The sequence below is a fragment of the Theropithecus gelada genome, chromosome 9, assembly GCF_003255815.1.
Source record: "Theropithecus gelada isolate Dixy chromosome 9, Tgel_1.0, whole genome shotgun sequence".
Classification (NCBI taxonomy): Eukaryota; Metazoa; Chordata; class Mammalia; order Primates; family Cercopithecidae; genus Theropithecus; species Theropithecus gelada.
In genome coordinates, this window is record NC_037677.1 from 109,783,835 (window position 1) to 109,795,736 (window position 11,902).

The following is an 11,902-nucleotide window of genomic DNA, read 5'->3' on the forward strand; positions in this document are numbered from 1 at the left end:
AACATATTGTGAGAAGCTTTAGGCGAAGGCAACTTTTAGCTGTTCTGAAACATATAGAAATGTAAGACCATTTCATTTCGATGTATGCCAGGCAGCTACTTCATCTGGGCAGGACTATGAGGGGAGGGAGAACTAGTTCAATCCGGAATGAGGCAGTCACCCTCTCCTGAATTCCCCCCAGTCCCATTCCACATTTGCAACCTCGAGCAGACGGTCAGGATACCAAGAAGGATCAGGTTGGAGAATATGAAAGACTCTATGCAGTTCATCCCCTAAACCCCTCACTGAAAGAGCTTCCTTGGAGGGTAGGCATTAAACATGCAGGCAGCAGAGCTTTGTGGTTGAGGGCTTTGGAGCCAAGACCACCTGAGTTCTCTCCTGGCCCCACCACTTGCTAGACGTGTGACCCTGGCAAAGTTACCTAACTCCTCAGTGTTCTCCTCTGTGAGACTGGAATGGCGGTAATACCTGTTGAAGAGGATCGTTGTGAGGATTAAAATGAGTCCATCTGCGTAGCACACCTAGAATCATGCCTGGCACCTGGCATAGGCTCAATACATGTACCCATTCTTGGGAGGAATCGTATCCTCAATATGTCAGCTAGAAGAGAATTGAGGGAACGTCTTTCTTACAGATGTCCACTCAGCAGGTTTTTGTTTGTTTGGTTTGTTTTCTTGTTTGTTTGTTTTTAAACAGAGTTTCACTCTTGTCACCCAGGCTGGTGTGCAGTAGCATGATCTTGGCTCACTGCAACCTCCGCCTTCCGGGTTCAGGTGATTCTCCTGCCTCAGCCTCCCGAGTAGCTGGGGCTACAGGCATGCACCACCATGCCCGGCTAATTTTGTATTTTTAGTAGAGGCGGGGGTTTCACCATGTTGGCCAGACTGGTCTTGAACTCCTGACCTCAGGTGATCCTCCCACCTTGGCCTCTCAAAGTGCCAGGCTTATAGGCATCAGCCACTGCTCCCAGCCCACTCAGCAGTTGTGAAAGGAGCCCATACGATTCCTGGTCCTATTTTACCCTTTTTCCCCACATCTTTAAAAACAAGCTCTAAGAGAAGCCCCTGCTAAAGCTTTCATTCTCTTCATTGAGAATGGGACCCTTTGGCATTCATAAGTAAAAGCTGTGAGCAGGTCAGGCAGGGCAGCCCTTGAAGCTGGTGCAGCCATGACCACCTTCATGTGCTCCTCAAAGATGGACTCTCAGACTGCTTGCAATGTCGTCATCCCACTCCTCTCCGAATCTTCCTCGTGCAGTCCCCCCTTCCCTTTTATGGATCCAATGCTGTGGGTCAGGTTTGACGATGGACATAGGTATATGAGAAATGAGAGCTTCCCTTCACCACCCGCCAATCCCTTCTCTTCTCCCAAGAAGGGCGTGTCCCTCCAGCTGGGGTACAATGCAAGGGCATTCGGCTTGAAGCGGGGTTGGAGGTTGGACAAATACCGGGAGTTGATGTGGATGGAGATGGCAGTATGGTCACTTCCTCCTGCCTTCTCCTTCCAGGTGCGCCCAGACACTCTTCTCACGTCTGTTTTTTGCAATAATTCCCTGTGTTTTGTCTGTTCATCTAGGGAAAGAAGAAGAAGAGGAAAAGGGACAAGCAGCCGGGAGAGACCAATGGTAAGTGACAATCATCAGGTTAGAGGAAGAAGCCGTAGCCTGAGGACCACCCTTTTATGTTAGGTTTCCATCTGGGGGAGGCAGGAGAAATTCAAGGCCAGGACATTGTGGGGGAACCCTTCTTAGCCAGCCTTTTTGTTTATGCATTTTAATTAATTGCTTCATGACTGCCCTTTTAAAGCTAGTAACATCCATTGTTGCATGAAAAGCACATTGTAATTCTAGTGGAATGTGTTTTAAAATAACTGCAAAGCCTATAACTGGAGAGCAAGCGGTAGGCATGCCTATGCCGGGATTTATACAGTCTGCTTATTTTGTATGTGCCTGAGAAGGAATGAGGAGGGGGCGGGGCTTAGGGGAGTAGGAGGGGGTGTGTGTGAGTGTTTGATATTAACTGGGCTGTTCCTGAATGTTCTGATGCATGCCTTTACAGTGGTAAATTACACCCATTTTAAATTAAGGAGGTTTGTCATTCTCTAGAAGAAATTAGAAATACTGCATAGGCAATCTCAGAGGTCCCTTGGAGAAGGCCAGGCTTTTACAAACAAACAAAACAAAAATTTTGAAGGCTTTGTATAATTTGTTCTTTTTTTTCAGAACACAGCGAATGTTTCCTAAATCCTTGCCTTTCACTTCCTCCGATTACAGGTGCTAATGTCATTTTGAGTCATTAAAATAGTTGATAAACTGTTTTTTAATTTTTCTTGCCATTATAGTTTTATTAACATTTAAACACGTATGACATTTGAACATTCTATAAAGTGACCATCAACACGGTTTCGTATGTTTCGGTAGTTTTTTTTTTTTTCAGTTGCTTCTGTTTTTTTTTTTTTTTTTTAAATTTAATTTAACCTTTGTTTTGTTTCTTTATTTATTTTTTCCCATAACAGTTGTTTAAGCAGTGATGACAGTGATTTAGAGTTGAACTAACTGTGCAAATTGAATATGCAGTATTTCTTTAAAAGAGACTGGTTAAAAAAAAATGGAAGGAATTCAGTAATAAACCTCCTTAATCTAATGGCATTTTTTTCATTGCTCCCACTAAGTTTTCTCACGCAAGCATGCATCCGCAGTATGATTATTTTTTCCTTTGCTTTTTTTTATTTTAGTTTTTTTCTTCCTTTTGCTTTTCTGCTTATAATTTGCAAATCCACTAGCATTTTACTGACTGTGCCTGCTTAAATGCCGCTATGAGCTTCTAACTAACTCCTAACAGCTCATTCACACAGCCTGTTTACCTTTATCTGTTCCTCTCTTAATAATTAATGAAAATAGATTTTAAAAGAAAAGACGAACATTCCAAAAGCTGCAATATCCCAGTACCACAACCCTTTTCTTTCTTTATTTCTTTCTATTTTGTTTCATTTTGTTCTGTTTTTATTTGTAATTTTTTTCTCTTTTTAAACTATTGTATTCTGAGAAGAAAAAAGCATGTTACAAACTTAATTCCCTCCTTCGCTTTATTTTCTTCTTTAAGAAAAAAAATTGAGAGAAAAAAAGGGAAAGCAGAACTAAAAGAGGAAAAATATTTAAAAGAGTTCTTCCGTGTCTAACTTCCCTTTGTCAGCTCGAACCAAATCTGAGAGACAGTCCTTAAAGAAGGGATACTGCAGCTTTATTTGCAACAGCTAATTTCAAAAGTTGAATAAGAATGTGATTTTTACCTTTTTTTTTTTTAATTAAAGAAAGTTAAAAAACTAAAGTCAATTATCTTGCAATTAGTAACCAGGTCATTGATTTATTCCCTTTTTTATTTTTATTTTTTTCTTATTTGTATCTTTCTCTTCCCCCCCTCCCTCCCTCTCTCTCTCTCTCTCTCTTTCTCTCTCTCTCTCCCTTTCTCCCACGTTCTCCTCCTCTGCTCGCTTCTCTCTTGAACTCATTCAGACCTGAGCGCTCCTAAGAAATGCCGAGCGCGCTTTGGCCTTGATCAACAGAATAACTGGTGCGGCCCTTGCAGGTGTGTATAGTTTTCCAGATTCGCTGTGCTGGTTTGCAGCTGGTCTATTCGATCCTCTCCCCCTTCTCTGGCCTGTTGCTTTGTAGCTCTGTGTGTGGATCTCAGGAGACACAGGGGAGTGGGACACTGCCAAGTGTATGGGCTCTATGAGGGATGTGCTTGTTCTCCTGCTGCTGCCAGCCAAAATGCCACTGTAAAACAGCATCACTCATGCCTCCTCGGGTCAGCGACAACAAACCTTAGCGCGCCCCCTCCCAGGCAATGTTACCTGCCAACCCCTGTCCGTTCCTTGTGACAGCCCAGGATTGAAATCCTGGCCTAGGTAGAAGCAAATGACGTCACCTTCTCCCCTCCTCTTCTCTCTCTCTTTTTATTTATTTATTTATTTTTTTCATTGTTGTTTTTTGGTTTCTGGTTGTTGTTTTGTGTGTGTGTGTTTTATTGTTTTATTTTTTTTTTTTCTTTTGACTCATAGAAGTCCTTTCCTTTCATGTCCTTGGTGAGGGAAGATTATCAAGTAGAACCAAGGTGATAGAGAAGAAAAGGAAGCGGTAGCTGAGATTTCACATCCAACTGAGCACGACCCACCATTGTGTTGTATTTTTTGTGTTTACCTTATGCTAACAGATGCAAATACTCCAAAGAAGTGTCGGGCACTGTTCGGGCTTGACCGACAGACTTTATGGTGCAAACCGTGCAGGTATATTACCACTGCGAGGCCTTTGGGAAAATCAAAGCATTCTGTCCTTCCGGTACCTTAGCGTGATAATTTATTTTGACCTCGTTCCCATCTACCTCCCCTCTGGCATCAATGACTAATGATCCTCATTCTTCAAAATTTCCTTGCTAATTTTATGCCGTTTCCTCTCCCCACTTTCTCTTTCTCTCTTTCCCCGCTGCTCTCGTCAGTAACATCCCTGGTGGCAGGACTGAGACCACAGCCTTAACAAACAAGGAGGGGCACTTATCTTTTTGCTTTGAAAGCCAGCATCCTGGAGCTGGCCCGGCCCTATGAATGCCTCGGTGGCCCGGGTACTGAGCACAGAGAGCCACCCTTTCCAAAGGTTTGAATGAGTTAACACTTGGCAGCAATTGCATTCCCGTGCACTTAAGAGTCGAGACATATGGAGAAGGGTTCTGGGGTAGGCTTCTTCTTTCCCTTTTTCTTTTTCCTTTTTGGTTGTTTTATGTTTAAAAAACCACATGTCTGTACAGAGGAGCTTGGTTAGCTGACATTGTTTTACAGTGCTGAAAAAGAAGCGTGGCATTGAACGGCATGCACCAGCTAAAGGGCTGCAAGCAGTGAGTCATGCGGTCTCAGACTGCAGCGTCCCTAGGCCTGCAGAATTAACAAAATACGTGTATATATATAGCACTGGTTCCAAAACGAATCAGAATAGCCCAGAAGTGTCCAAATTAAGCACCCATGTTCCACCTGCAGGTCTCCATCCAGCCTGCATTCTCAGGGAAAGTGTAGGTACTTCCTTCTTGGTGGAGGGATACCGACTAGCTCCTGTCTCATTTCCTTTCCTTTAATGACCACCTTTGGTTAAATTTGTTGTTTCTTTGTTCTGATACAAGCAGTCTTTGAATTTGGAATATTATGATGGTAGGTATTTCAACACCCCAAACACGCTTCCCTGTTTGTAGTGCCTCCCTCGTCACGTGTCCCTCCCCTTCATGACTTTGCCATGTGCTCCGTGTTTAGACGTTAGATCAGATGTGCATCCCATTACGTGCATGCCCACGAGTCTCCTGTGTCTCTTCCCCCCTTTTCTGATGCCAATACGAGAGATCGGTGAAGTGCCTCATGTTGACCCCAGCACATTAGAGGAGAAAGGGCCTGAGAGTCTTCCCTGAGAGGGAGCCACACAGACAGCCCTCTGCCCATAGGAGAGGAATCCCCAGGCATTCTGTGAGACGGGAGTGTTCACAGAGCTGACAAATGTCCCTTTGACACAGTCCTGGGGTCTTCTCTGCATAGCAGAAAGGAGTTTTGTGACAAAGTTGATGGAGGAGGTTAGGTATTTAATGAGGACTAGCCAGGGAGGGCAGGGACTCTGTTGAGCAGTGAATTTGTCAACATTTTACTTGTACCAGGTGGGAAGATAACTAGCTGTGGAAGCCTGTTCTGAGATGCCCTGCCATGGCCAAATGACTGGTGAACCACAAGGGTCACTAAAAGAGAGGGTTTCTCATGATGTGTAGAAATATACAACTGACACTATTGTGTGTGCCTCACAATAAGGCCAGTTCAGGTACCTGGTTTGTTTATTAATGGGGTGAGTGGTGGTTGATGAATCCTTTTTTTTTGTTTTGGAAGCAGTTGCTGCAAGTCAAACTTTTTGTTTCTTGAAGTTATTCCTAACATTGACCCAAACGCACGTCCCCCATTTGGACATAGCTTACACTTTGCTTACAGCCTGGGTGTATCTTCAGAGCCCAGAATTTTATTGATATATTAAAAAAAAAAAAAAATCTGCCAACCCAAAACTTTTGTAGCTGCTTCCTGTTTGAGCAGCATGGTTTTCTAAAACGCATCTTGGAGGGGCTGTCAGTATGGCAGATGCTGAGCTCCTGGTCCTAGGTGCCAGAGTTCCCCAGGTCCCCGTCTCCACCTGGTTTTCTTTCCAGTCTCAGCAGTGTTCAGACTTTGCCGGCAGACGTTTTTCTTCGTTGGTGACTTTTCCATACCATGGAATGATGAGCAAATGCATTTCTGCTGTCTTTGAGGGACGTTATTCCAAAACAGGATCAGGAAAAACCTTTAGTTTCCTTCCAGAAGAAATAAGAAGCTAGAAAGGGGTTTTTAAGAGGCCACTCTGAATCGAGGTGAAGCCTAGGTTGGGGGTGCTAAGAGTATGGGTTACCTTCCCCCTTTTGCTCAACTTTTCCTTTTAACGTGGCTGTGGCCACCCCTGGCTTGATGCTGAAACCCAAGGACAAAATGTACTTTAAAAAAAAAAAAAGGGAAAAAAAAGAAAAAAAGTTGCCAACTGAGGCATTTTCTGACTTGTCAGAAGTGTGTGTGCGTGCCAGCTGCCCTGTGCTCAGCCACCTTAGAAGACCCATCGCTCTGTCGCCATAGTCTTCATGTCCCGTGTTGCAGATGCCCCTCTCATTCCTGTGATCTGGAAACTTCCACGTCATGAGGGTGGGAGGGGTGAGGAAAGTACCAGAATGCTCCTAGCCAATCAGGGCTCCTAGCTTGCCACACAAGGTTTCTAGTTTTATTTGACATTTGTGGACATTTTAACAAGATGCTGTTTTGAGCCCACCAAGTTGCTTTTCCCATCTTTTCACTCTGCCCTAATATAGCATGGAATGCTGCTTGGTGCCGTTCCCTTGTCTTCCTGGTTGTTCTCCCCACTTCTTTCCTTCTCCCTTTCGTTTCCTCTCTCTGTTTTTCTCTGTTGCTTTCTCAATTTTGCTTATGCGCCCCCCCACCTCCTTTCCTTCTCCCATTTTTAAAATGCATGGACATCTTAGTTTTTTGAGCATGTTTTGATCTGCAGGCTAAGGTGGTTTAAAACTCTGAGAGGCTTAATTATTTATCTTGGTTTCTGGGATGGAAGCAGAACCCATAGTCTATTTACTCTCTCTCAGGGAGAAAAAGGAACCTTGCCAAATTGAGGGTGACAGGGGATAGTGCTTGCTCCCCTAGAGTTCCTTCTGACTCAGAGGGAACAGACAGACACCTGAGGCCACTAGCCCCCATGAATCTCAGCCTCTGGGAGGCAGGGAGGACTGAGCATGCTCCCTTAAACCCCTCCCCTCCTTCCCTGCCTTCCTGCCATCTTGCTGAGTCCAAACCCCATGCACACAGGGGCAGGATCAGACAGCTCTGGGGCACAGACCGAGAGGAGGAACTCAGCACACCCTTCCTTTCCAAGGCCAGTGACATTGTCTGACAGTGGTTGCCTTCAAGCAGGCAGCATCTTGGTTGCTTCCAGCAGCAGAAAGCTGGCCAGCGCTTACACACGTGTTTCTGGTTGGAGTGTTATCAGCCATGGTTCTGACAATATTCTAGGGTCCTTAGATGAGCACACTTCCTGTATCTGCATTATTTTTATAGCATTAGTGGGGTTGATCCCCAGGCTCACCTTTGCTTACCAAATACCATCCCATCAGACTGGGATTAATGGGAGGAGAAGCTTTGAAGTCACATGCTCAATTTCTTGAGTTGATTTTCCCCGACCTCATCCTTTGATGCTAAGCAAGAAAGGTTCTGAAATTCTCATTCCTATTTCTTACATGAATGAGTAGTGAAGAGGGGAGATGCTGGTTTTGGTGTAGGGCAAAATTAGTCTTTCTGGTTTAAACACGCACGATAACCCAAACCCAGGAAGGTCCATGCTGCGATTCCCTGGCACTTCTTCTTTGTTGTCACTTTGGTGACCGGCTTGTGCTGCACCCTCCATTGACTGGCCTCGGCATATTGACAAGGGCAGGATGCCCCTCCATCCATCCCATCCTCACCATCTCTCCTTCCAACCTTCTCACTACGGGGTGGGGGAGGGGAAAGCCCCAAATCTTAAAAAAAAAAAAAAAAGTAAAAAAAATCAAGTTTGAATCTTAATTTAATCCACAACCTGCAGGCCATACAACCAGTTATTCTTGTTCCTTTGAATCATTTTCTGTTTTTCTTATTCTTCCCCCTCCCCCACCTTTGTTTATCCTCTTCTACCTGTTTTTTGGTGATTTCTTTTTTTTGTTTGTTTTTTGTTTTTTTTTTTGTTTTTTTTTAAAGTTTATTTTGTTTTATTTTTGTTTCCGTTCCTCCCTTCTCACCTGATTCTGACCTCTCTTGATTTGGTGTGGTTCTTAACAGACAAGCCCGAAAGCTCTCTGGGCGCCAGCAGCCTCATGGTGGTGGTGTGTTAAAACCTTTAAGCCTCTTGCTAGCGCTGCCTTCAGCTATGTGGGCTCAACAGTGAGCATTTTGAGAGTTTCATATTGATACGAGGCGGCTGGGGAAGGAGCTCTGTCTTTCTCTTTTAAACACACGCACACTCACACACAGAATCACTGGGGGATGGGGGTGGTAGTGGTGGGAATGGGGGTGAAGGGCCGAGGAAACTTGATGGGAAAGTGAGGGACTGTCTAAGCCAAAAGAGCTTTTCAGTTCATGTCAATTTGGACAAAGCCACTTGCTGGCAAATAGATGCCACTGTCTGCAGGTGGCCACCTCCATGCTGCTCTCGTACATTTGGGCAGGGTGGGGCCGTGGGTGTTTAGTAGGGGTTGGGGGAAGCAGGTAGAGAGTTCAGATTCTTTAAATATGTGGTTTACCAGAACAGGCTTAGATCTGGGCACCGTGAAGTGAGCGACCCAGCCCCGGGGGGGCGCCACCGTAATTGTCCTCAGACCATTGGGCATGCCACCTCTGTGGGACATCCCTTAGGTGACCTCAGCTTGGGTGTGAGCATTAGGTAACTCTCTCCCTTGGCATCTGTGCCCTCTATTCACAGATAACTCTCTCCCCTGTTTCTAGGAGAAAAAAAAAGTGCGTTCGCTACATACAAGGTGAAGGCAGCTGCCTCAGCCCACCCTCTTCAGATGGAAGCTTACTAGATTCGCCTCCCCCCTCCCCCAACCTGCTAGGCTCCCCTCCCCGAGACGCCAAGTCACAGACTGAGCAGACCCAGCCTCTGTCGCTGTCCCTGAAGCCCGACCCCCTGGCCCACCTGTCCATGATGCCTCCGCCGCCCGCCCTCCTGCTCGCCGAGGCCACCCACAAGGCCTCCGCCCTCTGTCCCAATGGGGCCCTGGACCTGCCCCCAACCGCTTTGCAGCCTGCCGCCCCCTCCTCATCAGTTGCACAGCCGTCGACTTCTTCCTTACATTCCCACAGCTCCCTGGCCGGGACCCAGCCCCAGCCGCTGTCGCTCGTCACCAAGTCTTTAGAATAGCTTTAGCGTCGTGAACCCCAGTTGCTTTGTTTATGGTTTTGTTTCACTTTTCTTTATTTGGCCCCCCTCCCCCCCACCTTGAAAGGTTTTGTTTTGTACTCTCTTAATTTTGTGCCACGTGGCTACATTAGTTGATGTTTATCGAGTTCATTGGTCAATATTTGACCCATTCTTATTTCAATTTCTCCTTTTAAATATGTAGATGAGAGAAGAACCTCATGATTCTACCAAAATTTTTATCAACCGCTGTTTAAAGTCTTTGTAGCGTTTAAAAAATATATATATATACATAACTGTTATGTAGTTCGGATAGCTTAGTTTTAAAAGACTGATTAAAAAACAAAAAGAAAAAAAAAGCAATTTTGAAGCAGCCCTCCAGAAGGAGTTGGTTCTGTATTATTTGTATTAAATACGAGCTTGCGAACCAATCATTTTACATCTGGTTTTTAAACCGTAAGGGCACCACGAATGCAGTGCCATTACTTTTTTGTTTTTTTTTCTGTGTGAAACAACTTTTATTGTGATGTTACTTGTTATTGTTTAAATGTACAGAAACAAAGGGTAAAAATGTGTTAATATACCTTGTTCCATGGTGGTGTTCTTTTGGGGGGAGGGGATGCTACTCAACACTTAATAGAATCACAATGCTGTTGGGCCAGTAGTATTTATTGCTTTAGAGATTGCTTGTCGTACCTGTATGTCGTCCCTTTTTAAATATGTTTTCCTTTTTCTTGAAACTGTATAAAGTTTTTTTTTCCCCCTTAGCATAAGCATCTTATATATAACAACTCATTTGTACAAGGTTTTTAAGTTTATATATAAAATGTGTATATATATTTTTGTTTCCCTTTTTGACTTTTTTTTTTTTTTTGGCTGTATGAAACCCAGTTGTCACCAAATGGACATTAATAGTTGCATTAAGGATCAGTAGCATTAACAAAAGTTGCTTTAAAAGCCATTATGTAAAACAAGACTTGAAAATGAGTGAGGGAATTTTAGCGACACTGTCTGAGCAGCAGTGGGAACCATCTTTTTCCCCTTTGAACTCCCAGTGGGATGCCCTACCCTGCGCCCTTAGGGCCTGGACTGACCGTGTGCAGAACTTTACGTGCCAAAATTCTCAGTGAATTTAGCTTTCTCCCTCTTTTTGATGCTGTAATTTTTGTTCATCATGTTTTGCTGTGATGTTACATAGGTAGATTTGTATGTAGTTTTAATGTCACCTATAACAAAATGTGTTTGGTAGCAGATTGTCCAGAAAGCATTTTAAATGAAGAGGTATAAACCCTTAAGGGCCAAAATTCTGTATATTAGATTACTCTTACACGAAAAACCGGCTGCCGCTTTTATGTACACATATTACATACGAGTAGGCAGCAGACTTTAAAACTAAAAAAAATCTAGGCATGTTGATGTTGCAGACTGCTGTATAAAGCTGAAACCTGTTCATTCAGTGCCATTGTAGTTGACATGAAGCGATTGTAAACCTGTCTCCGATTTTTCTCTGGTTTATTAAAATGCTAACTATAACATTTTTTGTGAATACTTTGAATGTTTCCTAACAGTTGTGATGTTACTGTTCCGTTTTATGCTCTTATTCCAAGTTCATTTTTAATGGTTTGGAAGCCATTTTTGTAATGAATAAATGTTCATGCTGTACAGTATCTGTAGCATGCCGTTCTGGATTAATAAAAGCAACTTAGTCTGTGCAGATAAAGGCTGGTCACTTGTTTCTGTGATTTGGATTTTTATCTCTAGGGAAACTGGACCTACCGTAAGCAAGAAAAACATATTCCCAAGTTGGAACTTGACCATACAGTTAGCATGTAGGTGATGACGTAGGTACCAGAATGTGGTCTTGGACTCTTGTGAGGGGTTGCTCCCCTCCCCTCCATCCTCGTGGCCCATTTGGTGCACCTTGTGTATCTGGTTTGCGTAATGTGTCATTTGCAATGAAGATGGTCAGTATCAAACGGGATCCTTGGCGTGTGTCTTCTCCTGTACTATTTCACTGTGCCATCCCCAGTAGTTTATTGCTGAAAGCAAAGCACAGTTACAGAGTAAATGTCACTTTTTGGGGGGCTATAAACCAGTTTCTCTGACATATCCTACTCATCCTCTCACAGTATCAAGCAGAAAGAATTTAATTCTGGTGAATGAGACTTAGTCCACCAAGAGTGCACTTAAGAAACCACCTCCTTAGCAGTGAAGAATCATGGATGTGACAGCATCCTAACCTCCAAGAGTTGCGTGCAGGGAGAGATGCAAGGGTGTCAAACTGCCCTTTTCTAGCAATGAGCCATTATTGAGTAAGCAGCTTTTTAGAAAATTGGATTAAGGTGATGCACTGAAAGGTGTGTGTGGAAGCGCCTTGCTGTGTGTGGGATCCAAGTGTTTTGGCTGTAC

At 44.0% G+C, this 11,902-nt stretch overlaps 1 protein-coding gene across 23 annotated transcripts in view; it reads left to right on the forward strand.

Moving 5' to 3' along the window:
* TCF7L2 (transcription factor 7 like 2) overlaps positions 1-11,213 on the forward strand; it is a 220,023-nt gene extending 208,810 nt beyond the window's left edge. For 4 of the 23 annotated variants that reach the window (XM_025396052.1, XM_025396054.1, XM_025396060.1 and 1 more), the window contains 5 exons: positions 1,576-1,624; positions 2,222-2,272; positions 3,512-3,584; positions 5,169-5,193; positions 9,079-11,213. In XM_025396052.1, coding sequence (XP_025251837.1) covers positions 1,576-1,624; positions 2,222-2,272; positions 3,512-3,584; positions 5,169-5,175 — 180 coding nt within the window. In that variant the 3' untranslated portion in view covers positions 5,176-5,193; positions 9,079-11,213. Of the gene's footprint in view, positions 1-1,575; positions 1,625-2,221; positions 2,273-3,511; positions 3,585-4,211; positions 4,285-5,131; positions 5,194-9,078 lie in introns of those variants that run through there. The other 19 variants (XM_025396042.1, XM_025396038.1, XM_025396037.1 and 16 more) reach the window with 8 other exon arrangements.
* The last annotated feature ends 689 nt before the right edge of the window (positions 11,214-11,902 follow it).